At 41.1% G+C, this 27,257-nt stretch overlaps 1 protein-coding gene across 1 annotated transcript in view; it reads left to right on the top strand.

The window, feature by feature from the left end:
• PREX1 (phosphatidylinositol-3,4,5-trisphosphate dependent Rac exchange factor 1) overlaps positions 1–27,257 on the top strand; it is a 252,963-nt gene that overhangs the window by 160,407 nt on the left and 65,299 nt on the right. Inside the window, exons 7-11 of the mRNA XM_070940036.1 lie at positions 2,202–2,335; positions 11,474–11,589; positions 16,722–16,871; positions 19,970–20,117; positions 26,587–26,687. Coding sequence (XP_070796137.1) covers positions 2,202–2,335; positions 11,474–11,589; positions 16,722–16,871; positions 19,970–20,117; positions 26,587–26,687 — 649 coding nt within the window. The remainder of the gene's footprint in view (positions 1–2,201; positions 2,336–11,473; positions 11,590–16,721; positions 16,872–19,969; positions 20,118–26,586; positions 26,688–27,257) is intronic.

The following is a 27,257-nucleotide window of genomic DNA, read 5'->3' as shown; positions in this document are numbered from 1 at the left end:
TAATTAGTTTTTGATTTTTTCAGTGTATTGGGTTACATCAGTGCATGTTTTGGTGGGGTTTAATGTTAGGATGAGTTGAGAATACAAGTTTTTCATATGAAAATAATTTCCATTTCTATTGGTAAAACTAATTAAAACTTTAGAAAACAGGCTGAAATTTTACCCACCAATATTTCCCTATTGTATTGCCAAGTTTCAGTGGTGGTTCCTTGGGGAGCAGAGGGACAGAAATAAATTGCTTATATGGGTTGAATGCAGCCTGTGATTGCCAAACACATTTTCTGTAACCTTGCTTGCCAATTATAACCAACTTTCAGTCTTTGAATTTACTGGATAACTGTATAACTAAGCATGGATACAGATCCATGAATTTCAAACAAGATATGAAAATTATACCCTTTAAAATAGCTTTCCTCAACTGGTTTGTTAGACTAAATCCTCATTGTCTATTGAACACATCTGGAAGATTGTGGTTTGGGAAAAACCGATCTTTAAGAACTGGAAATATTTTACACACTTATCTGAACTATATGACATAGACTATAAAAAAAGTTGATAGGTGGATCGAACAGGCCTACTCAATTCAGAATTATTCTTGTGTCACACATAGATACAGCCTAATTTATTTCAAATAAATGTTACGGAATCCTGATCTCAAAACTAGCGGATTCTTCTATATAGAGTTGAGAATGTGTCATAATAGTAAGTAATGTACCTATGAGACTGAACTGTGAGCCAGGAAGTTCCTGATTTAAATCTCTGTTTCACAGTTGATACCAATTCAGCAAATGATTTGAAGAAAGCTAGTCTCTCTAAACTGCATCTTTTTTGCGCACTTATATGAATGTTTCCTGTTGATGCTGATGTTCCTTCGCCTTACCACTAATACTAATCGTACTTTATTAAATCTGCAAAATTGCTTGTAGTTTACCTACCCAGCCACTACCCCACTTTTGGGGTAGTATGCAACTTCTGTTAGCGTGGGTGCATCAAAATATATAAGAAAAGATTTTGCTGATGGTATGTGTTTCACAATTCTGGACTAATTTTTTGTCTTTTTTTTAGGAAGACATCAGTAGGTCACATTAATATAATATACTTCCTTAGTCTGGTTTGCACTGCAGATAAGGAAGTTAGACCCTGATAAACACATTGCAAAATAAGAAATATATTTTTTATACTTTCTCTATTTTTTGTTCTGTGTTTCTTATAAATTGAATTAATTGAGTAATTTGCTGGCCAGGAATTATTTCTTGTTACTTGAAATATATTACCTGCGTGTTTTCTTGCATAGGAAATCATACTATATGTTAGAAACATAAAATTGGATTACTTAGCTCTGATACTTTCCTCCCTTATAATTCGGAATATTGCAAAGCAGTATATGCAAGACTGTCTTTCAAAATATCCTGGAGACTTCTCTTAGTTTAAAACAAGTTGGCTGAACTCTTAACCTGAGATGACAAATGAAAACGTAATGTAACAATGGTTTGCTGCTTGCAACGCCAATCCATTTTTCTAATCAATATGCTGGTTCTAATTTTCACAACTCTAAAAGACTTGGGAATAGTTTATCTCGAGTCCAGTACGGTAATGGTATATGGAAAAGATTTTGGGAGACATAATCAGTGTTCATCAATGAGCATCAATGTTCTTTTCATCAATGAAAAAAAGTCTGTCCCCCCGCACTGGTGGCATTTGTCTCCTTTTTGTACATCCCAGTTTATCTGTTGTTTCTGGGAGGTGATAAGTAAAGCCCTTTCTACTCTTAGGCTTTTAAACAACTATTTTAATGTTTTTATATCTTTACTCTGTTTTATTTTACAACTGGTTTTACTTTGCCTTTATGTGTTATTGCTCTCTTGCTAGTGGCTTTTTATAGGTTTTTTTAAAAAAATATCTATCTATGTAGATTAGCGAATTCTGGTTACTGAATAGTTGAAATGTGTATCAAATAAAACAAATCTTAGCAAATATCTTGAACGGAAGGCATTAGGATAGAGAAAGTTAAGTTACTTTTTATAATTTGATTTTTTTGAGAGATGATATTTAAAAAAGAACATGAACAACAGATTTAGTCAAATAATTTCTAAGCAGCCGTTACTGTTGAAAGGTGGCTTTGATTAACATTGAGACTCCAGAATTCTGATTATATGTTCTGTAATGAGATAGAATCCTGAAATAGTTCTTTTGTATTCTAGGGCTCCAACCTGACAGACATTTCAACCCAGCTTCTGCTTCAAGGAAACTTACTAAAAATCTCAGCCGGAAACATCCAGGAGAGAACATTTTTTCTTTTTGATAACTTGCTCGTTTATTGCAAGCGGAAATCCAGGTGAGTGCACTGTCTTATGTCCATTGCTCAGTTTCCTTAATAATAAATACATGGAAATAAGTGTTTTATGTTGTTTCTGGATTAAGGAAAAGGGAGCATCTTTTTTTTTCTAATTCTTATGAAGACTCATCTTACATTTTGAGCTTTAGGGCTCAAGAGCAGGGGTGAAATCCAGTAGGTTCTGATAGGTTCTGGAGAACCGGTAATGGAAATTTTGAGTAGTTCTGAGAACTGGCAAATATCACCTCTGGCTGGCCCCAGAGTGGGGTGGGAATGGAGATTTTGCAATATCCTTCCCTTGGAGTGGGGTGGGAATGGAGATTTTGCAATAGCTTTCCCCTGGAGCGGGGTGGGAATGGAGATTTTGCAGTATCCTTCCCCTGCCACGCCCACCAAGCCACGCCCACCAAGCCATACCACGCCCACCAAGCCATGCCCACAGAACCGGTAGTAAAAAAAATTGGATTTCACCACTGCTCTAGAGGTATGACTTTAGCAAAGACGTGGGCAATCTTACCTTGGCCTGGGACTCTAATTTTTGGGGAGAGGGGGCAAAAGCCACCAGGATGAAGCTGAGACCAAGTTTTTATAGGCAAAGTGAAAGAGTGTAGGAGTCATTTGTTTTGTGGTTGTTTTAAAATAAGCTTTTATTTACAAAGAAGGATTCTGGGGGTCCTTGGTGCTCTCTGAACTTGATGGTTTTCTTGGAGACATTTCATTATCACTAGGTATACCATCCTCAGTGTTATAAGAAGTGGGATTGTTTTGTTTCATATACTATTGGCTTGCCCTGTCAGTGTTGGTGGGAGTGTTCTTGATATTTCTTTGATTAGGTTGTTGCTAGTTTGTTTTTCTTGTTGGTAGTTCCTTGATTGGGATATTGTTTACTTAAGAAGGAGCCCTGTTTCTTTTTATACTATGCTAAGCATATTCCAATAATATCTCAATAATATCTCTCTTAAAACATCAAGAAATATTTTTTTATTTTTTATTTTTTGGGCAATCATGATCAAGGAGGATTCAGGGATAACAGTTTAGAATGTAGGCTGGAGTTTACAATGGTCATATTCTTGTGTTGGAATTGTCTATGGAGATTCTCAGTCATCCAGGTCATGGTTGTCTCAAAAGTGCTTTTTTCAAGAGGCAACTGGACTTTCTGGTTTTTCTTTGAAGACGTTTCGCTTCTCATCCAAGAAGCTTCTTCAGCTCTGAAGACATTTCGCTCCTTGGATGAGAAGCGAAATGTCTTCAAAAAAAACAAAACAAAACCCCAAAAAGTCAAGTTGCCTCTTGAAAAAAGCCCCTTTGTGTTGGAATTTATTTTTATTTAGAAAATGTATACAGCTATCCACTTAAATACATAATGTGGTGGTGAGCAGCCCACACAAAAACAATACAAAAATTCATAACCAATTAAAATAGTCAATACAAGAAACAAATAACCAAGACACAAATGCCCTGGCTCCAGGGGTGAAATCTACTTATCTTCCTTACCGGTTCGGAAGTGCAAGTGCCGCGCAGACCCTTTGCGCATGCGCAGAGGGTAAAAAACACATTACTTCCTGGTTAAAACCAGGAAGTAATGACATCCGGGCGGGTGGGCGGAGCCTTGCGCCGCCATTGCTACTGGTTCTCCGAACCACCTGCCACAATCACTACCGGATTGCCTGATCTGGTCTGAACCGGGAGCATTTCATCCCTGCCTGGCTCTAATACTTGGGGGGGGGGGGGGAAACAGGTTATAACAGCCCTCTGGAAGGCTAAGAGAGACAAGGCCATGTGAACCCGAAACGGAAAGCTGGAAATTGGAAACTGGTGTGCATGGCAGTAATTCTCTGTACTGAAACTGGGTCACATAATTGGAAAAGACTTGAAAACAGGAGGGTTTGTAGAAGCAAAGTGAAATCAGACATGCAGACAAAAATGTTTTGGAAACTTTTTGAAGTTTGAGGTGAGACAACACAAGTGAATTGAAACAACTTAGGCATTAAAAAATGTTATGCAAAAAAAGTGAGGCAGCAATAATATCACTAGAATCCCATAATAATTTCTAAAAGTAATTATTCCTTTCTCTCTCTCTCTTTCTCTCTCTCAACAAGGCCTGCTATAAATATAGGCTGTAAGGGAGAAGATTGATGACTTAAGCAGCATTACCATATTTCGATACATCCTCTGGCCCTTTTCTATGTATGATGTAAGAACTGAGGGGAAAATAATGAAAGGGAAAGTAGACATAAACAATGAAGAGTCAGAAGGGGAATCCAAACAGCAACTCAGCCCAGATGTAGGGAAAAATTTAATATCATTCTAGAAACTCAGCCTTAATTGACTGACTATAAATAAGGATTGGACATTCCTCTGGCAGTTACCAAGATCCTGGATTTAACTCCAAAATTTGCATAATTTATTGAAATATAATTCTTGCTTGATCTTGCATAGCTGTGTGGGCCTTAAAACATGCTCACCTCAAAGGGCTGGTACTTACAGTTCTCTGAATGTTGCTTCCATCATTCTCATGAATGTCATGACAACTTGCAGATGCTGTTGAAGATTAATGTAATAGATTACTCAGTTTTCATATTCATTTCCCTTTTGCTTGGGGAAGTAAGCTTGACTGAGGACTGAAATTAGGTATGCATCTGATCTGGTGGGCCATCCAAAAGGAATGTCCCCCCCTTGGGGAAGGCATGCATCAGACCAGTGGTGAAATCCACTTATCTTTGCTACCGGTTCGGGAAAGGGAGCGCACGGGAGCGTGCGTGCGTGCACCCCTCTTCTGCACATGCACAGAAGGTTAAAAAACCGGATATAATGATGTCCCAGTGGGTGGGCAGAACCTCCCGCTGCCGGTGCTACCGGTTCGGCAAGCCGGGCGGATTTCACTGCTGCATCAGACTAATTGGGAAGAATCACTCAATGCCATCTAAGATTGGGAATGTGCAGGTAGTGCTAAGTCATCCCACTAGCTTCATTCATGCTGTCTCCTTTCCTTTCAAGTGATACTCAAGTGGGAGGGCATGGATTGGGGTAAAGCTAATTATATTGGTGATCTGTGGGATGAGATTCTGCTGGCTTTATTCATATTCTGAAAGGAATTGAAGAGCACCCTCCTTTAAAGAGGAAGGTCAAAGCATGGGTGAAATAGAGCAGTAGTAGTAGAAAGGGGAAAAAAGCTACTCAATAGGTCTGTAGGTCAGTTGGGAACAGAATAAGCTAATAGGCTAGAGATTCTTCATTCTACAGCAGCAGTCACCAACTGGTGGTCCATGGACCACTGGTGGCCTGCGGGAAAACTTTGGTGGTCTGCAGAAAAATTATTTGCATTTTTTAATATTGCACTAAATCGGGTCCTCAGACTATGGTCCTTGGGCCGATTACGTGCAATGAACGTTTGTGTTGCTGCAGAGAGTCTCTCCTTTCAGGATCTTCTTGTGTGGGTTGGAGGGGGGGCAGAAATTCCGACTTGGGGTCTGCTTCAGCCTCCTGGTGCAGGGCTTTGGGTGAAGGCTGGAGAGAAGTGTCGCTGGTGGCAAGGAGCTGGAGGGCCTTGTTCCAGTGGGACTGCATCATGGCCTGGAACTGGCTGACCACCTCAGCCCACTGAGCCTCCAGGAGCCGGTACCTGGCCTTGCACTCCTGCAGTTCTTTCCTCTGCTTGGAAAGCCTATGCTCGTAGTCCTGAGTGAGGTGCTTCTGCTGAGCCTCCTTCTCAGTCAGATCCAATTCGAACTGAGCCAGCTGTTTTGCCAATTCTTTCTCATGGTGGCTGCTTAGCTCCAACAACTGCTTCCTCTTGGGGCCCTAAGGAGCCCGGGGGGGGGGAAGACGAGGAGTGGCTGACAGGGGAGGGGTGAGTAGAGGCCGGCAAGGTGCCCCCCCATGTGAATAACATCAAGATGGCCATTGAGTTGGCCATGCCCACCCAGTCACATGCCCACCTAGCCACGCCCACCCAACTGGTCATTAGGCAGATCATATTAGTGGTCTGTAGAATTTAAAATTATGAATTTAGTTGTCCCTGAGGTCCGAAAGGTTGGGGACTCCTGTTCTACAGTAACCTTCCCTAACCAACCTAGTAGCCTCTTACATGTATTAAACTCTGTCATCCCATGGACAGAAATGCCATTGATTCCATGTGCTAAGCAAAAGCCTCTTCTATTCTTTACTAGTAAATCTTGACTTCCTCCTCATTCATTGGAGCCTTCCTGGGTCTTTCTTTGTCAGTCCTTTTTTTTCCCCCTGGTTCAGTTTAGCAATTTGGATTAATACAGCCCCTCCCTTTCTGCAGGCAGTTTTCCCAGAACACTGAGTTTTGGGAAACAAAATGTTCTATTGCCTTTTGAGAGAGAGCTCTTGTTTGTACAGAATAGGCATCAGTGAGCAAGTTTTCTGCAGTTTGGCTTGGAGATCGATATGGCAGCCTTGACACTTTCAGTTCCCCAAAGAATTTGTGTTTATATTTCCTGTAATTCCAAAGCAAGCTCTGTCCCATTCTCCAGAATCTGATTTTCATTAAAAGTAGAGGAGTTTACTGCATGCTACCTACTATTTAAGAGATATATTTAGATGTGGCAAGGCTGCTATAATTCGGGATGGTTTATCTCTCTCTGTCTGCTGTTTAAATTCAGTGCAGAATGAAGCTGAATGTCTATCCATTTGCTGGAGTTAGTTAGCATCAGGCTTCAACAAGTAACATACTAATCAGCTACAGTGTTCAAATATAGAACTTTGTAACAAGTTCTAAATAATGAAAAATGTTTAATGTCTACTATACCTCAAACAGTGCTCTATGATGTATGTATATCTAGGCTGATATTAGAGCCACTTTTCCATGCTGCAGCCCCAAAGATCATGGTATATATCAGTGATGGCTAACCTTTTTGCCATCGCGTGCCAAAAGCGGGGGGAGCGCGGGAGGGTCACACGCGTGTGTGCCAACACCCATAATTCTATGCGCCCTGCCTCCCCATGCATGTGCGTGCTACCGCCCCATGCTCCCCCCGCTTTTGGCATGTGATGGCACAGTGGGCTCGGTAGACCCGTTATTCACTCTCCCCAGGCTCCAGAGCCTTTCTAGGAGTCTGGGGAGGGCAAAAACAGCCTTCCCCTACCCCCACCCCCCGGAGGCCCTCCGGAGGCTGGAAATGGCCTGTTTGCCGACTGGTGGGCCCAGAAGGCCCGAAAATCAGCGTGCTGGAGCTGAGCTCGCGTGCCCACCGATATGGCTCCATGTGCCACCTGTGGCACGCATGCCATAGGTTCACCATCACGGATATATCTAGATACATTGGAGCCAAATTTATAGGATTGGTTCACAAGTCTTTCGATTCATTATCAAGTGACCCGAAAAGAAGGTAGCAGTATTTGAGGGAGAAAACCACAATGTTTTCTTTGCCTACTCAGTGCATTTGTTCACATTCTGCTGAAACAGTGTTGCATCATGGATAGAAATGTTCACATCCATGCAGGTATGTGCGTTGGATTGTTGGGGGTAGTGAAATCTGCCTTTCTAGTTAGAATTTATTGCTGTAACACAAATTTACTTACTCGCACATTCTGTTTTGTAGTTTATAGTTATGTGAGTGTAAAAATCACTGATTACTGCCACCTGCTCATCCTTTATAAACTAGACTTTATGCTTTTGTGTTGCTTGCTGTTTCAAAAACAAAAAACAAAAAACCCCAGACTGCTTGGAATGAAATTTAGTCTGGTGGATACAAATGATTTAATATTGTAAAATAAAAATAAAGTCAAATATTTCATGGTGGCGCAGTGGTTAGAATGCAGTACTGCAGGCTACTTCTGCTGACTGCCAGCAATTTGGCAAATCGAGTCTCACCAGGCTCAAGGTTGACTCAGCCTTCTATCCTTCTGAGGTGGGTAAAATGAGGACCCAGATTGTTGGGCGCAATATGCTGACTTTGTAACCTGTTTAGAGAGGGTTGTAAAGCATTGTGAAGCAGTATATAAGTGTAAATGCGATTGCTATTATGGCCATAGACCAGCATAAAAATAAGAACTTTTTAATGGTATACTCCCCTCCTTGCCCCACTCCCTGACCTAACTCTAAGAGGATCATCTTTAATTGACACATGATGATTATTAATCAGGTTGTACAGCAAAAACAGAATCACACAATCTATAATATTCAAAACCTTTTTTTAACACTTAGTAAGTCAGCCCAAACAGGTAGTTATGAAGATTTCTGTTCTGCCATAGCTCAGCTTTTGGATCCTCAAGAATGCCTAACCAAAGTAGTAAAAAGAAGGGCATGTGTATATTTAATGTCACATTTTATCTATTAATTCTTAAAAAGACAAAGGTAAAAGGCTTGTCAGAACCTTGGACAGATCTCTGTGAAGTGTGCAAAATACTGTTTTGGAACAAATATTTTGTTCCAAAACAATAACAACAAACAAACAAAAACTCTTATTATTTCAGCAAAGTCCTTGACCTCAAATGTCTATGGAGATTCTCAGTCATCCAGGTCAGGCAAAGCATCCAAAGCCCCTTTTTCAAGAGACAACTGGATTTTCTTTGTTTTTCTTTTTTTTCTTTTTTTCTTTTTTTTTCTTTTTTCTTTTTTCTTTCAAAATGTCAACTTTTAATAATTTTTAACTTTTTTAATTCTTTGTTTTTCTTGATGACATTTTGCTTCTCTGAAAAAGCTTCTTGATTGAGAAGTGAAACATCTTCAGGGAAAGGGAAGGAAGTCCAGTTGCCTCTTGAAAAAGCACCATTGGGACAAATCCCAAATATTCTCCATAATTATCATGTAGTCCCCAACTTTCTATTTTTGAGGAAGATTGTGGATAATGTAGCTAATCTGCAGTTGATGATAACCCTAGAAAAGTGGATTATTTAGATCTTTTTCAGTCAAGGTTCAGGCCAGGATTTAGTATTGAGGCAGCGTTGGTCATGCCGTAGATGCCTGTGGTGTAGCTGAGATGGGGTGGTGCATCTATCCTGGTACTCCTTGATTTCTCAGTGGCTTTCAGTTCCATTAATAGTGGTATCTTTCTAAATAACCTCCATGTATTGGGGATAGGGACCACTGTTTTACAGAGGTTGTCTTCCTTTCTCTAGGGCTGTTTCAATTGGTGTTGGTTGGTTGAAAGAGATTGCTCCCTAGGTGGGGTGCCAGAAGGTTCTGCCCACTCTTCCGTTCTTTTTAACATCTACATGAAACAACTGGGTGAGGTCATCTGCTGGTTTAGGGTTTGGTATCATCAGTAGGCTGATAACACCCAGTTATACCTTTTGACACCAGGCCAGCTGAATGAGACTCTTGAGCCTCTGTTTTGAGACTATGCAGGGTGTAAATGGGGAAGAACTGTCTCTGACTTTTTCCTATTAAGGCTAAGGGATTGTGTTTGGGGCATCCAGATCTGGGAAAATATTGGAGGGGTAGCACTTCCTCAGTCAAGAGTAATGTGCAATCTGAGGGGTCTTCCTGGACTCAGAGCTTTTGCTCAATGAACAGTTGCATGCAGGAAGACCTTTACGTGGCTTTGTTTGGCATGACAGCTGTGCCCTCTCCTAGATCAGGAAACCCTTCAGACATGCCTTGGCCACCTCACAGCTTGACAAATGTAATGCACTATATGTGGTGTTGCCCTTGAAGACAATCTGAAACCTGAAAATTTTATTTATTAAACTTATTTATAAGATTTACGTGGCTGACCATCTTAAAACAAAACTCTGGGCAGTTCACAATTACAACCAGATCAGAATAGCAATAGCACTTAGACTTATATATCTCTTCACAGTGCTTTACAGCCTTCTCTAACCAGTTTACAGAGTCAGCATATTGTCCCCAACAATCTGGGCCCTCATTTTACCCACCTTGGGAAGGCTGAGTCAACCTTGAGCCTGGTGAGAATCAAATTGCCAAATTACAGGCAGCCAGCAGTCAGCAGAAGTAGCCTGCGGTACTGCACTCTAACTACTGTGCCACCGTGGCTCATGTATGTAGCATGTAGCATGTACATTCTACATACATGTATGTAGAATGTAGCAGCACAGGCAGTGATGGGTGTGCCTCAGCATGCCCATGTAATATATCTGCTCCGCAAGATGAAAGAGTGCCAGTTTGTTTTCAGGTGCATTTCAAGGTGTGGTTCTGGTTCGTTATTAGAAAGCCTTATACAGTTAAGACTTGAGGGACCACCCATAGTATCTACTAGGTGATCAAATAGGTTTACCATAGTCCTGGTTCTTTCAATTAAATAGTACTGTCTACCTTGGAAATGCACTATTTTGCCATAATAACTGTCCTCTGAAATGAGGTTCCTCCCAAGATCTAGATGGGCCCCTCCCCCATCCTGCAGGTATTTCAGAAGGTTTTGAAGCTCTGGCTCTTCAAGCCCTTTGAAAGGGATTGAAGTCCCCCTTCTGCAAGTTTGCTTCTTGCTGTTGCCTGTGGTTTGTCTGCTTCTTCGTTTTTATCATTGTCACCTACAGTGATGTGCTGTCATAGTATTAAATGGTGATTAAGAAAACTGTGGACAAGTTTATATTCTACTTGTGTGCTTATCAGAGGCATCTTGGCCAGCCTTGAGGGAGAAGATTATGCTGATCTACATTGAGTTTGATCCAGCAGGACTCTTATTATTAATTTCTTAGGTGTTATCTACTTTTAGCAGCATCAGTATCTAGAGTCTCTGCTTAAACTGAATCTTCTGACTTAGTGTCCTTTTTTAGTTGACTCTTGAGAACGTTTGTCTTAAATCAAATTAAATAACCACTAAACAAAAGCAATTGAGGGATGGGCAAATACATAAATCAATACAATACAAACATTCATACTTGCACACATACACATATAATTAACTAACCACCCTAATATTACTATGGTTTCAGATCCTGTCATAAAGATGGATTGTATTTTTAGTTGCCAACTGTTCCTCTGCCATCTGTCATTACATGCCTGTATCATTGCCTTTATAAAATACACCTCCACAACAGGTTTATGATTACAGTATTTATGGTTATGTGGTTACCAATACAGGGGGTGGCATATATACTCCTATCCCCATACCAATTTCAGGTGGCAGGATATTTGTAAGGGGCACGTTGTATTGAAACTGTCCAATACATAATAAACATCTTTGTTCATTATATATTCATTAACTACAGAGTTGCTGGGAAGAAAACATCTAAGCGTACCAAGTCTATCAACGGATCCCTCTACATTTTCAGAGGGCGAATAAACACAGAAGTAATGGAGGTTGAGAATGTGGAAGATGGGACAGGTAAGGACCAATTGATTTTTGTCTCAAAAGGACAGGGCAGTGATGGTCTTCTTTTTGACTCTTCATGGAATTGTACATACCTTTTCAGAGGTGATTTGGGGGATCTTGCTGGATTCACAGCTCTGGCTCAATTTCTGAAGTGATGGTTGTGGTATGGGTGCAGCATCCCATGGTCATGTGATCATTTGGGACCTGCCTGCTTTTTCATTAACTCCATTAACTTGTTGGAAAACAGCTGTGAAGATTGCAAATGGCAATCAGATGACTGTGACATACTGCAGGGTCACAATTGTGAGCCAGTTGTCAAGTGTATGAATTGTGATCATGTGACAACAGGTCTGCTGTGATGGCTGCATTTGAGGACCTATGGTAAGTCTTCCACATTTAGCACCATCATAACTTTGAATGTTCACTGAATGAGTGGTCGTTCAATGAGGACATATTCATGTTGCTTATATTGCATGTACATTTATTCCACTGGAGTTAGGTGGCCAATGTTTAAATGAGTAAGCAAATGTACTATTTTGGAGGGTGTTGTCTTTAGTTTATGAAATGATTTTGAATGTTAGCTGCTCTGAGTCTTCAGGAATGGGTGCATAAAAATTAAATAACTAAGTAAGCAAACAAATGAACAAGCCTATTTTATTTGTCACAGAAAAATCCAGTTGTTTTCTTGGCAGGCGTCACTTTAGTTTGGATTGAATACCTGCATTTCTGAAGTGGTATTTAAATTCCAAGTCTCTGTTAATACATTCAACTAGGTCTGGTAAAGATCTAGAAAATCCATCCCCAGAACATACAAACCTTGGCAACTCGTAACTTTGCTAAATTATAGTTAGTTGATAGTTCATTTTAGCACTAACCCCTAAAATTCAATCACCAGATTAAGCCAAGGACCTGAAAATTAATGTAATCGAATTTATTTATTTATTTATTTATTTATTTATTTATTTATTTATTTATTTATTTATTAGATTTCTATACCGCCCCCTCTCCCGAAGGACTCGGGGCGGTGCACAGCCAAAGTTAAAAACATACAATATAAACTATTAAAATACGTTTAAAACAGAATTAAATCTAAAATGGCTCCCCAATTTAAAATGCCTTACCCATACCCCTATAAAAAGACGAATTTAAAATTTAAAAATTTAAAATTTCCACATTTAAAAAGGGGGAAGATTTAGGCCAGGCCAGCTTGATAAAATAGAAAAGTCTTAAGCGCGTGGCGGAAGGTGCGCAGATCCGGGATCCTACGTATCTCCGGGGGGAGCTCGTTCCAAATCGTAGGTGCCCCCACAGAGAAGGCTCTCCCCCTAGGGGCCGACAGCCGACATTGTTTGGCCGACGGCACCCGGAGGAGCCCCTCTCTATGGGAGCGTACTGGCCGGTGGGAGGCTATTGGTGGTAGCAGGCGGTCCCGTAAATAACCAGGTCCTAAGCCATGGAGCGCTTTAAAGGTGATAACCAGAACCTTGAAGCGCACTCGGAAGACCACCGGGAGCCAGTGCAGCTCGCGCAGGAGAGGTGTCACATGGGAACTCCATGTCGCTCCCATCACCACCCGCGCGGCCGCACTCTGCGCCAGTTGGAGCCTCCGAGTGCACCTCAAGGGGAGCCCCATGTAGAGAGCGTTGCAGTAATCCAGACGAGAAATAACGAGGGCATGAGTGACTGTGTGTAGGGAGTCCCGATCTAGATAGGGACGCAACTGGCGGATCAGGCGAACCTGATGAAAAATCCTCCCGGACACGGCCGTCACATGCTCTTCTAACGACAGCCGTGAATCCAGGAGGACACCCAAGTTGCGAGCCCTATCCGTGGGGGCCAATGATTCGCCCCCAATAGTCAGCGATGGCATTAGCTGACTATATCGGGACGTCGGAAACCACAGCCACTCGGTCTTGGATGGGTTGAGCCTGAGCCTGTTCCTCCCCATCCAGATCCGTACGGCCTCCAGGCACTGGGACATCACTTCAAGGGCATCGTTGGGGTGATCCGGGGTGGAGATGTACAGCTGGGTGTCGTCAGCGTACTGATGGTACTCCACCCCAAAACCACGGATGATCTCGCCCAGCGGCTTTACATAAATGTTGAACAAAAGGGGCGAGAGGACCGATCCCTGCGGCACCCCACATATGAGGGGCCTCGGGGTCGACCTCTGCCCCCCTGTCAACACAGACTGCGACCGGTCGGAGAGAAAGGAGGAGAACCACCTTAGTACGGTGCCTCCCACCCCCAACTCTTCCAACCGGTGCAGCATGATACCATGGTCGATGGTATCAAAAGCCGCTGAGAGATCTAACAGGACCAGGACAGAGGAACAGCCCCTGTCCCGAGCCCTCCAGAGATCATCAACCAACGCGACCAATGCCGTTTCCGTGCTGTATCCAGGCCTGAAACCCGACTGGAACGGATCCAGATACGACGCTTCATCCAGGTACTGGGGAAGCTGTCCCGCAACCACACTCTCAACAACCTTCGCCACAAAACGAAGGTTGGAGACTGGACGATAATTAGCCAATATTGCCGGGTCCAGGGAAGGCTTCTTGAGGAGGGGCCTCACCACCGCCTCCTTAAGGGCGGCGGGGAAGACACCCTCACCCAATGAAGCATTTATAATCCCCTGGAGCCAGCCTCGCGTCACCTCCCGGGAAGCCAGCACTAACCAGGAGGGACACGGGTCCAACAAACATGTGGTCGCATTCAATCTACCCAGAATCCTGTCCACGTCATCTGGGGTCACAGGATCAAACTCATCCCAGATAACAGTCTCAAGACCTGCCTCCGTCACTCCCGCTGGATCTACCCAGTCAGAGTCCAGACCTTCCCGAATCTGAGTGATTTTGTCATACAGATACTGAACAAAGTCCTCGGCTCTTCCCTCCAAGGGGTCCTCCCGCGCTTCCTGGTGGAGCAGGGAGCAGGTCACCCTAAACAGGGCGGCCGGGCGATTATCTGATGACGCAATAAGAGCAGCAAAATGCGTACATTTTGCTGCTTTTATCGCCACTAGGTAAGTCCTAATATGGGATCTAACCAGTGTCCGGTCCGATTCAGAAAGACTAGCTCTCCAACTACTCTCTAGGCGTCTTTTCCGGCGCTTCATCTCCCTCAGCTCCTCGGTAAACCAAGGAGCAAGGCGAGATCCGCGCCGGGTCAGAGGCCGCAAAGGCACGACTCGATCCAGGGCCCCAGCGGCCGCCCTATCCCAGGCGGCCACTAGGTCTCCAGTCGAGGCGTGAGCCAGAACCTCAGGAATTGGCCCAAGCTCCGTCTGGAACCTATCGGGTTCCATCAGGCGCCTGGGGCGGTACCATCTTATCAGTTCCGCCTCCCTGCAGCGGGGTGCCGCGGTACGAAGGTCAAGGCGAAGGAGAGAGTGATCCGACCATGACAAGGGCTCGATGACTACATCCCCTATCTCAAGATCACTCAACCACTGTCCAGAGACAAAAAGCAAGTCCAGTGTGTTTCCCCCAGTGTGCGTAGGGCCATGAATTAGTTGGGTCAGATCCATGGCCGTCATGGAAGCCATGAACTCCTGAGCCACCTCAGACGTCTCGCCCACGGACGGCAGGTTGAAATCCCCCATGACCATAAGTCTGGGGGTATCAACCATGTGTACCAATGTGCATCAGTTCCCTTAAAAACTGTGTCACTAAGGTATACCGTATATACTCGAGTATAAGGCGTCGCGAATATAAGCTGAGGCACCTAATTTTACCACAAAAAACTGGGAAAACTTATTGACTCGAGTATAAGCCTAGGGTGGGAAATGCAGCAGCTACTGGTAAATTTCAAAATAAAAGTAGATACCAATAAAATTACATTAATTCAGGCATCAGTAGGTTAAATGTTTTTGAATATTTATTTCAAAGAAAAACAGTAAACTAGCTGTGTAAGTGCATAGTGTAAACTATACTATAACTAAATTACACAAGAGAATGTAGTATATATACCAAAAATAATTCAATAACAATTTAATCTGATACATTGGGTTAAGTGATGTGGGGCTTGATCTAATTTCAGGCAAGTTCAAGCCTCTGTTAAGAGATACCTGCATTCCCTCTCTTTCTTCCTTCCTTTTTCTTTTTTTTCCTCTTTCTTTCTTTGTCTCTTTCTTCTCTCTCTCTCTCTCTCTCTCTCTCTCTCTCTCTCTCTCTCTCTTTCTTTCTTTCTTTCTTTCTTTCTTTCTTTCTTTTTTTCTCCCTTTCTTTCTCCTTTCTCTGAAGAACCCCAGAAGGTGAATTTAGGGATCCCCAAACAGTGAGGATGAAGTGTGACTAAAAGGATTTACCCTTCCCTCCCTCCCCACCCCCTCTCTCTCTTTCTTTCTTTCTTTCTCCCTTCCTTTCTCCTTCTCATCTGGCATTCTTAGAGCTCCACTATTGATTAGCTTAGCCTGAGCAAGGATAGCTAGCAGCCAGCCTATTACAATAAACTCTCAACTCAAGCTCAGTGCACGTGGGAATCTCCCTAAACAGTGAGGATTTCTTTGTTTCTTTCTCCCTTGAAGCCCCCCCCAGCCCGTTTTTGCTTCCAGGGGGCTTCAGGGAGTATTGCTAGGCACACACACATACCCCACACCCCATTTTGGCCTTAGTAAGCCACCCTGCAGCCCCTGGAAGTCAAAACGGGTTGCAGGAAAAAAGGCATTTTTTCCTTACTCAAATATAAGCCGAGGGGGGCTTTTTTCAGCATAAAAAATGCTGAAAAACTCGGTTTATACTTGAGTATATACGGTAATTGATTTTTAGTTAGCCTGAATTCCCTTAAGATTAAAAACAAAACAGATCAACTGTTCTATTTCTGCTACAAGTAACCATCAGATGAAGCTGAAAGTTGACTCTATCACTTGATATAATCATTCTCTTAATTGGAGTACTCAGTATTATTTTCAGAATTCCCCACACAACGTATTTCAGTGGCATGCAAGATAGGATCCAGGTTTCATTGGATCTGTGGTCCAATGCAATATCTAAAAATTGTGATGAAATTTTTGGAAGACCTATCTAGCTGTCTCTATTACTACCATAGAAAAAGGACAACAGTGAAGCCTAGGTTGAATTTATTTTCTTTTTAGGTTCCAGATTTGCACTCACTCTCTTCTTGGTACATTTGTGCTTTTGCAGCGGATTATCACAGTAATGGTTACACAGTAACAAATGGATGGAAGATACACAACACGGCAAAAAACAAATGGTTTGTCTGTATGGCCAAGACAGCAGAGGACAAACAGAAATGGCTGGATGCTATAATAAAGGAACGGGAACAAAGAGAAAGTAAGTTTGTGCCTGGTACTTTTTATATTTTAGGGACAAAAATCTGTATACATTTGCAGAGTTTTCCTATCTAAAAAGGATTTTCATTGTCATGATTAAAAAATATACAGTATATGGTGTTGGCGGTGCAGAGAAAGTTTCTCCCTTAAAACAGATTCAGAGATGTGGAGCTCAAGTACTCTTGGCATATATAAAGTCATATTTGAAGTTTATTTTGCACAACGTTTAAAAGTTTTATGGCTCTTGTTTTATAAGCAAATAAGTAACTTTATTATTTATTTATTTGTGAAATTTATATAGCCACCCAGCTCATGAATGTGACTCTGGATGGCATATATTAAAAACAGAATGATAAAACGTGTCTTAAATAACCTTTAAAAACAATAAAACATATATATAATAAGACCACGGGAGAGTGTTAAAAAATTAATATGTAATAAAGTCTTGTTGCGGGCTCTTTTGTTTCCAAGGGATTTCCGAGCCTGCTGGAGGATGTTCTAGAAAGGAATGTATATTAGTATTCCTTATGCTAACTATGGAAAAATTATAATAGTTTGTACAGCACACATTTCGTTAAGGTTCTGGCATTTACTTGTATCATTAAACTCTTTTAAAATCTTCCATATGCCATGAAAAATTGACCATGGGTGCAATTCAGAATGACACAGTTACTCCATTGAAATTATGACAGCATTTTGGGTACTTGCCAACTTATTCGCATTTGCAACCATTTGCAGCATCCTGCAGTCTTGTGAGCTTGATTTGTGATGCTGTTTGCTGGTTTCTGGCAAAAAAAGCCCCAACCTAAATAAGGGAAAGGATTTGGACTTATGCTTATATGATTCATTTAACAACCATGTGATTCACTTAACAATCCTGTGATTTGTTTTTTTTTTAACAAATGGTGGAAAAAATGGTTTTAAAATAAAGTCTGGTTATATGGTGCTTTGACTTCGAAATGAAAAATTCCAGTCCCAATTGTGGTAGTAACTTGAGAACTACTTGTAGCCCTGTTCCCTTGTTTTACACCCAAAGTCATAAAATCAAATGAGGTAGTAGTTCCTGTTACCTACTTATCTACGGAGATTATTTTAAAAAAATAAAACACCACACACAAACCATGGCCAGTTTTATTGTATAAAGACAGGAAATTCAAGCAAAACATTGGACTTGCTGGATGTTTTTTCCCAGTTCCCTGCTTACAAGACAAGTATAGCACAAAGCAAAATTATGTGTTGCTATCTGCTGGTAAGCTGCCTGTTTGTATTTATGGCTACAAAGAGAAGTGTTGCTGATTTACTCTTATATGAATAATAGCATTACCACTGCAACAGCATGCCCAGCAAAACCTAAATTCAAATGCAGTTTGAAGGTAACTGCAAATACCATATTTTTCGGAGTATAAGACGCACCTTTTTCCCCCCAAAAAGAGGGTGAAAATCTGGGTGCATCTTATACTCCGAATGTAGCCCCACCCAGCTTCTCAATTGGAGGTTTCAGAGGCTGAAAATAGCATCAGAAAGGAAGCTTCAGAAAAGAAGCCCTCAAACAGAGCTTCAGAGGCTTTTTTTCTGAAGCTGTTTTGGAGGCTTTCAGAGGCAGAAAAATAAGCAAAAGAAAAAAAAAGCAAGGCACAGAGCTCACAACCAAGGAACCTGTTGCTAAGATTCACTTTTGGGAACAGCTGATTGGGGATATTCTGGGGGCCAATCCACCTGCCAATCAGCTTTTTTCTTATTTTCCTCCCCAAAAACTAAGGTGCGTCTTATACTCCAGTGCATCTTATACTCTGAAAAATACGGTATATATAAGTATAAGAGGATACACAAAGTGCAAACTTATACACTAAATATCAGCAGTCAAATCCAAACCAGCTGTTGAATCAAGATAATCTATTAGGTTGTAGCATAACAAATTAAAGTTTAATTTGTGTGTATTGTTTGGACTGCTAAATTGGCCACGCCCACCCAGTCACATGACCACCTAGCCATGACCACCCAGCTGGTTCCCCCCCCCCCCCCGAACAGTCTGAGGGACCGTGAATTGGCCCCCCGTTTAAAAAGTTTGAGGACCCCTGGCTTAACAGATAGAGTAACAAACTTAGAAAAGATCCACCCTAATGGATCAAAAAATTAAAAGTGGCAGTGGGAGGTTTATACTTTCAACTTTGCAAGATTCTGCTAATGTATCCTTCCATTATAAAGAAGAATTAGTTCATCTGCTTATGTTCCCTGTCTGGTTTACCCGGGAGGGCTGACAATTAGAGATTCATTTGTTTGTCTGGGGGCAATTTCTATTTGTCATAGATAAGAAGGAAATCAAGGAGATTTTAGGCATGAATTCAAGATTTTATTGAAAAGCAATCCCATCTGGTTGAGGTACTTCAGCAGCCAAGCCATTATCAGCACGAAGACAAAAATGTTTTATGTTCCAATCAGATGAGCAAGGGATGCATTGCAATCTTCTCCTTACCTCAGAGCTTAGGGAATTGGATGATGTAGTTGCAAATTGAGAATGTGTTGAATTACACAGACTGCTTTCTATCCCAATCTGACTTTGCAAATTACCTTTGGCAGAATTTGTCAGCAAGTGTTTTGGAGTAATATTGTAGTATGGAGGAAGATGGCAATCGGCCAGAATGTCCCTCCCCCTGCAAATCATTTCAGTAGAAATCTGATCATGAAAACAGTTCTGAATTGCACTGGACATAATACTACACTTTCTCTAATTAGTTCAGAAACTTGATGCAATGAATTCAGTATATTTATGATTGACTTGGATGCGTTGTCAATATACACAACCTTAGTTGTGATGGAAGTGAATGAAGTGCTTCCATTGAAAAAAAAGAATAGAAAAGAAGCTTCAGAGTTACCCTTCCTCTATTTAGGGGAGAAGAAATGTCTATTCACAACTGAGAAGCTTGTTTTTGTCTCTCTGTTTACAAAATTATTTGCACCAAGGAAAGGAAAATGTTTGTGATCTAGTTGGTATTAGGCCAACTATTTTTGTTGTTGTTGTTGTTGTTGTTGTTGTTGTTGTTGTTGTTGACCAAGTTTATCTGGGAAGTATTTATGGAGGATTCTGCTTTTGTTTTCCAGGTCTGAAGCTAGGCATGGAGAGAGATGCTTATGCTATGATTGCTGAGAAAGGAGAAAAACTGTATCACATGATGACGAACAAGAAAGTGAATCTTATCAAAGACAGGAGGAGAAAATTAAGCACTGTTCCCAAGTGCTTTCTTGGCAAGTGAGTGATTTTGGTTTGAATGGGGCCTTTCATTCCAATTAACTGAAAGGACTGTGAGTTTTCTGTGGATGGTTTGTGGAGCCAAATCAGAAGTGCTTTGATGGAACTTAATTGGAAAGGTCTTTAACCTCTATTACAGTTAATTTATTAAAATTAATCATTCATTCCTACATAATGCCCTTGGATTATGTAATGGCAGCAGATTCTTTTCGATATGGAAGGACAAGATCACTAGAAAAGGAAGGAATCAAATGCACAACAAACACTTACAATCTGAAAATAGTTTTGACAACCTACCTTGTCTTGCCTTCCTTTTCTCCTAATCTTCTCTTTTTGCTGAGAAAAAAAAATTGTTTTGTCTTCTAATGTCAAATTTAAAATGCAGAAATAAAAGTAGGAGGATGCCTCTTTTTATCAGTGGAGTTAGGGAAAAAACCCACTATTTGTAGCCAGGGCAATATTAGGATGTGATTTTTTAGAAGTGTGAATGTTAGACTTAAAAAGACATTGAACATAGATTGTTTGTAAACCCATGCAGGTGATATAGGTAGAGTAAAAATTTGATAGATAAATGAATGAGTAAAAACTAATACATGCTGAAGATATTAACAAGAGGAGATTAGATAGGAGATCATCTGAGAGAGTTTTTCTAGTAATGAAATTTTGAATATGTGGTGTTTCCTTCTCATTTCCATCCTGCATAACAATCAATTTTCAGATATTGGGCAACGAAATGATTGCTGTTTTCTACATGCAGGGTAAATTTGAAGAAAAGATTGGTGTTTCTGGCAGATGCAATTTCTTTTTAGCTGTGATGGTGAGAGTAGTTGGACTATGAGAGATCAAACACCCAATTCTCCCTGTATATGCCCTGTTTTCCTCATCTATCACCACAGCACAACACTACAGTTACTTGCTGCCATTGCCAATCATTCTTCACATGACAGCTGCATTTTACACACCGACAGAATTTCATAGGACTCACCTTAGGGTCAAAGGTAAATCCTATTCCGTGGTGTATGAAGATGTGAGGCCATATTGGCATCAAGAACCAAGAATGATATGTGGAATTACTTAAGAGTAGTTTCCTTTATTGTTTTTTCACCTGTAAACAGAATCTTGCCAAATTAAAGCTGCTATTTGCATAACTACAGATACACTCAGGGAATAGTCAGGGAGGAACTGCTTTAACTCTCTTCCTGCTAAGCAAACTTTCCAAGGTCTGCTGTCTCTTTACTCTCTGGGAAGCAGCCCCTTCCTTCTGGGATTCCACACTACATTCTACTACAATTGGACTCCTCAAGAAGTAATCATGGGCACTGAGTACTGCATCTTCTTCTAATAGACCATATTCCAGGGGTGAAATCTACTTACCTTCCCTACCGGTTCGGAAGTGGACGGGCGCTCACTCCGCTCATGCACACACATAATCTAATCCAATTTTTGACACTTTGCATATGTGCAAAGACAACCGGGTGGGTAGGCGGAGCCTTGTGCTGCCGCTGCTACCGGTTCGCATGAGCCGGACAAAACCGGCAAGATTTCACCACTGCCGTATTCTTCTAATAGACAAAACACAACTGCAGGGAAGATTGTTTAATTACTTTCATGATGGGAAAAGCTGTGCCAGGATGATTAGTTTGACTTCATTCATGGGTCTAGATCAGAGGTGGTATTCAGCCGGTTGATACCGGTTCAGGCAAACCAGTAGCAGCAACTGTGGGTGGGCCTGCCCCCTGCCCCAGCGTAATGCCGTCGTATTTAGCCACATTTTTGAGGCAAAGCGCATGCGCGGAAGGCACGCATGTGAACAAAGCGCATGCGCGGAAGGCCAGGTGCATGTGCAGAAGGCGTGTGAAGCGAGCATGTGCGTGCAGGGCAAACCGGTGGTAAGAATATGTGAAACCCACTGCTGGTCTAGATACTGTCAGCATTAAGGTTCTGAGCTTGATCCACATCGTATTTTGAAGGAATGGAAGCTATAATCATGTATCCTTGTAGGCACTAGATCAGGGCTGTCAAACTCCCAGCCCACGGGCTGGATGTGTCATTGTGCTGTCCACGCTCAGTTTAGCGAAGAGGGAAAAAGTCCCAATATGTCATGTGATGCCGCTGTGATGACCTGAGTTTGACACCCCTGCACTGGAGCACGAGGGATCTCCTGTTTGTTTTGCTGTGGAAGTTGTCTTTTCCAAATGTTCCAAATGCCTGTAGAAGTTGTTAGTTCCATCTTGCGATAATCTTTCTTGAGATGCATGAAATATTTCCCACTGTAGGTTGCTTTTTGTTTATATCCATCTTTTGTCTAGTTCTAGCTTTAAAAATATCTCTCTATAAGTACTTTGATGCTTCCCCACCTTTTTTTAAAACAAAAGACCCCCAATTTTGACCTGAAGCTTATTCCTTTACGCATTTCCATATTCACATATCTAACTATTGTTGTTAGTTGCGAAGTTGGCTCTGACCCATTGCGACCCCATGGACAATGTTCCCCCAGGCCTTCCTGTCCTCTACCATCCTCCGGAGACCATTTAAGCTCATGCCGACTGCTTCGGTAACTCCATCCAGCCACCTCATTCTCTGATATCCCATTCTTCTTTTGCCCTCAATCGTTCCCAGCATTAGGCTCTTCTCCAGTGAGTCTTTCCTTCTCATTAGGTGGCCAAAGTATTTGAGTTTAATCTTCAGGATCTGGCCTTCTAAAGAGCAGTCAGGGTTGATCTTCTCTAGGACTGACCAGTTTGATTGCCTTGCAGTCCAAGGGACTTGCAGGAGTCTTCTCCAGCACCATAGTTCAAAGGCCTCAATTTTTGGTGCTCAGCCTTTCTTGTAGTCCAACTTTCACAGGCATACATTGCAACTGGGAAAACCATAGCCTTGACTATAAACGCTTTTGTTGGCAGGGTGATGTCTCTGCTTTTTAGTATTATCTAACTATAAACAGGGTTTAATCCTTCCATGTAGCAATCTTTCTATTTTGCCCACAATTGCTAAACCTGTGAAAAAGAAGAATAAAATTGTGAGCTTCTAACTTAACTTTAGCAGTCAACTTGCTTTTCATAGCAGATCAGTTAATTCACATCTGTTCATCTTACTACACCCACCCACCCACCCCCGCTTTCAAAATATGGCCTGCACATTTTCTTGCTATTCTTGCACTAACATTGCTTCTTGTCACGCACATCAAGTGGGACTTTTATCGTTTGTTTGACGGATCTCTGAGTATACAAAGTTGTTGGTAGAGAACTTAATATTGGTTCCAAACATAGCTGCTCTTTTTCTAAAGGCCTTACTTGTCCATGACCTTCCTAATCTTTCTTCTTGCTTTCTTATGATTTGTATCCTTCTGACCAGTACCAGACAGAAGTCAAGGTACAGGTCCCAATCCTTCAAAATCTTTTTCACTGGTCTTGTTTCTTTGGTAATATCTTCAACATCTTCAATATCTTCAAGTCTTCAACTTGTGACCATACTTGAAACCAGAATTTCCATTGCTAAGCAAGACAGTTGTTAAATAAATTGTGCCCAGTTTACAGCCTTTTCTGCCATAGCTATTCAGCAAATCACTGGAGTTGTTAAATGAAACACAAGGTCATTAAGCAAATATGACTTCCCCCATTGGCTTTGCTTGTTGGAAACTGGCAGGACGTTGCAACTTTCATAAATATCTGCTGTTTGCCCAGTGCCAAAATTTTGATTGTGTGAACATGGGAATGCTGTGACGGTCATAAGTGTGAGGAGTGGCTGTAAGGCATTTATTTATTTATTTATTTATTATTCATATTTCTATGCCGCCCACTCTCCGAGGACTCTGGGCGGTTTACACCAAAGACAGTATACTAAATAGCATATTGCCCCCAGCAATCTGGGTCCTCATTTTACCCACCTCGGAAGGATGGAAGGCTGAGTCAACCTTGAGCCGGTGAGATTTGATCCGCTGATCTGCTGAACTAGCAGTCAGCTGAAGTAGCTGCAGTACTGCACCCTAACCACTGCGCCACCTCGGCTCTTTCATTTTGTTAATCATGTTAATCATGTCCAACCCTGCCTAGTTTTTCAAAACCAACACACTTCTTACACCTAGTTGGAGCTATTATTAAATTCAACTTTCTCCCAGTAATCATAGACATGGCTCAAAGAAAATCATAAACACGAGTTAAGTTACACATTGCAGGGAGAAGATGGAAACGCTGTATGAGATATCACTGGGGACAGTAGCCCTGGTTTCTTAGAAGGTATTCTTTCTTCTCTGAATGAATGACTGCAATGCTATGTCGTAACGCATAAGCCACAACTCTGATCCAGACAGACTGCAGCTGTTTTGCAGCCATGGATGAACAAGAAAGAGAAAAAAGAAAGGAAAAAAACACTTGATGAATGGGGCATTACCCTTATTCCTGAGGGAATCTGGTACTTTGCCAAGTTAAAAATCAGTTATTTCAAAGCTCTGCAAAAGCCAGACAAAGCATGAAAGTGCACCCCTGTGGAGGAAATAGATGTACAATAAAATAGCTGTAATTCTTGCCATTTGTGTATGTCACTTGCTTATCCAAACCATGCCTCCAGTTACAGTGAATTTGACTCTACAATTTCAACATGTTTTAGGAATGGCTGACTCATCCAAGCCACAGGTAGTCTGTTTCAGGAAAAAAACCCCCAAAAAGAAATAAATAACATTTTAAAATTCATTTAGGGGAATAAAAAAAGAAAGGCTGTATAAACTCATTGCAGGATTTCTCAGTAGTTAGTGTGGCTGAACGTAATTTCTGCATGTTGAAATTACTGTCTAAACAGGATGAGATTTAATAGTTGTAGAAAGACAACTGGAATATCTGAAGGGCACTGGAATGGAAAAAGTTGATCAGAGTTTACAAATTGGTAAGTTATAATTTTCTGATGTTAATGGATGACCAGTAAAGAATACCAGTCTCTACCAGATGTCTATGGAGATTCTCAGTCATTCGGGTCATGGTTGCCCCAAAAAGCAACTGGACTTTCTTTGTTTTTGCTTGAAGTTTAAAACAGCTAGTCCCCTTTAATAATTTAAACAATGCAGTTAAAAAAGGAACAGCGATAGATGCAAGCATTTCGCATTGACTCATCAGTACCAAACTTACAATAACAGTGTTAAAAGCGACATAGAACATAGAGTCCAGTGAGAGTCTTAATTAAACATGTGATGTATGTGGAAACCAGCCCATGACAAATTTTATGCCCTTAACAGTTGTTTCTGCACACACACTTTGCTTGAAGTGTTTGCTTCTCGTCCAAAAAGCTTCTTCAGTTCTTTTTATCCATAGTGAAATTCTGGAGCAAAGGAAATGAATAAAAGATAAGTTAGGTTGCTGACTGACAATACTCTTTATTGTAATTTGACAATATTTTTATTGTTTAACTTTATTTATTCATTCGTGTATTGAATAAATGACATGAATTTCTGCATTCCAATAGAATGCAGAATATATGTAGTTCAGGGTTGAACTATGGAGTCTTGGGCCATTCTGAACTTAGTTGTTCATTTGCAGACCTTTCATTATCCAATTAAATAACATCATCAGTGTGAGTAAATGTGGAGTTTGCCTCCTGTTTATATACACTAGCTTGCCCTTCCATTTTGATGGGATTTTGTCCTAATCAAGGAACAACCAGTAATATTTTGCAGTCCAGGTTTAAGAATTCAATCCAAATGATAATTTTAAAGAAGGCAGAACATGCAAATGAGACAGTAATAATACAAACTGGTACATTGTTTTCTTTTTTTTATATCTTGCATCCATATGTTCTTAGACTGCAGCCTCTGCATGCTATTCAGAAGCCAAGTGTTAATCACGGATTAGTTGCAGAAGTAGTCTTGATGACCCTTAAGGTGATTGTAGAAGTGTCAGTACTTTATTACACACACAACTTTAGAGTCAAAGTTACGAGTGACTCAAAGTTATGAGATATGCTTTTCTTTATACACAATCAGCACGTATTGTGTAAATCTGTAACCATAATATGTTCATACATTCTAAATAAAAAGTTAACACATTCAGTTTGGCAAATGATTTAGATAGGATGCATTTTGTGTAAAATTTGCACAGTTTTATTTTAAGTATGATAATTAGGAGAAAAAGCTACAGGGTCATACACAGATGTCACTATTCAAAGATCATGCACGCACAAACTCAGGAAAGGCTCATAGAATGCTGCCTTGTCAGCCTGTTCAAACACATTACGAAGGCTCCTTGAAGTAGACCAGATGCACAGAAAATGATTGGCTAAGAGTCTCTCTGGACATTTTGTGAAGGGGCAGGAATTTGAACATCAGCATCCTAACCACCATGTGGCTTCCATGTGAATATGCTTTGCTTTACCTGGTGGAGAGAAAAATGCCTTAGGTCATGTCACATCGTGCACATTTATTTTTTGCCTAAAGGAAATAGGAAACTAGTTTCGTTCATTAAACTGCTTTTCTTTTTCTTTCCAGTGAGCTCGTTTCTTGGTTGAAAGAAATTGGGGAGATAAGCAAACCAGAAGAAGGGGTCAATCTGGGACAAGCTCTATTGGAGAATGGCATCATCCATCATGGTGAGTATTTTGTAGTTTAGTATAAAATTACATCAGATGTAATAATGTTAAATTAAGTTAAAAGAAGCATAAAAGAAGCCAAATATGTACTAAAGCTAATCTTTCAATCAGAACTTTGGGAGGCTCCCTAATTGGAGGAGCTTATTTTAACATTTTTATAGATTGCTTTTCATATACTATAGTTTCCAGAAATAATATAATACTATAAATTTGTGGCCAACATAAATATGTGTGTATTTGAAAGAGTTCCTAAAACAAACCAGGGCCAGTTATGCTACAAAAAGGTTGAGGTAAAAGTTTCCCCTGTCCAGTGGTGTCCGATTCTAGGGGGCGGTGCTCATCTCTGTTTCTTAGTCGAGGGAGTCAGCATTAGCCAAAGACATTTCTGTGATCATGTGGCCAGCATGATTATATGCCAAAGCACACAGAACACTGTTAAATTCCCACCAAAGTGGTGCCTATTTATTTACTTGCATTTGCATGCTTTTGAACTGCTCATTGGGCAGGAGCTGAGGCAAGTAATGGGAGTTCACCCTGTTGCTCAGGGCTCCGGTCTCAAACCTGGACTGT

Source organism: Pituophis catenifer, unplaced genomic scaffold, assembly GCF_029215685.1.
Source record: "Pituophis catenifer annectens isolate HBS135680 unplaced genomic scaffold, rPitCat1.0.hap2 SCAF_3, whole genome shotgun sequence".
Classification (NCBI taxonomy): Eukaryota; Metazoa; Chordata; class Lepidosauria; order Squamata; family Colubridae; genus Pituophis; species Pituophis catenifer.
This window is presented reverse-complemented; position numbering and strand designations above follow the sequence as displayed.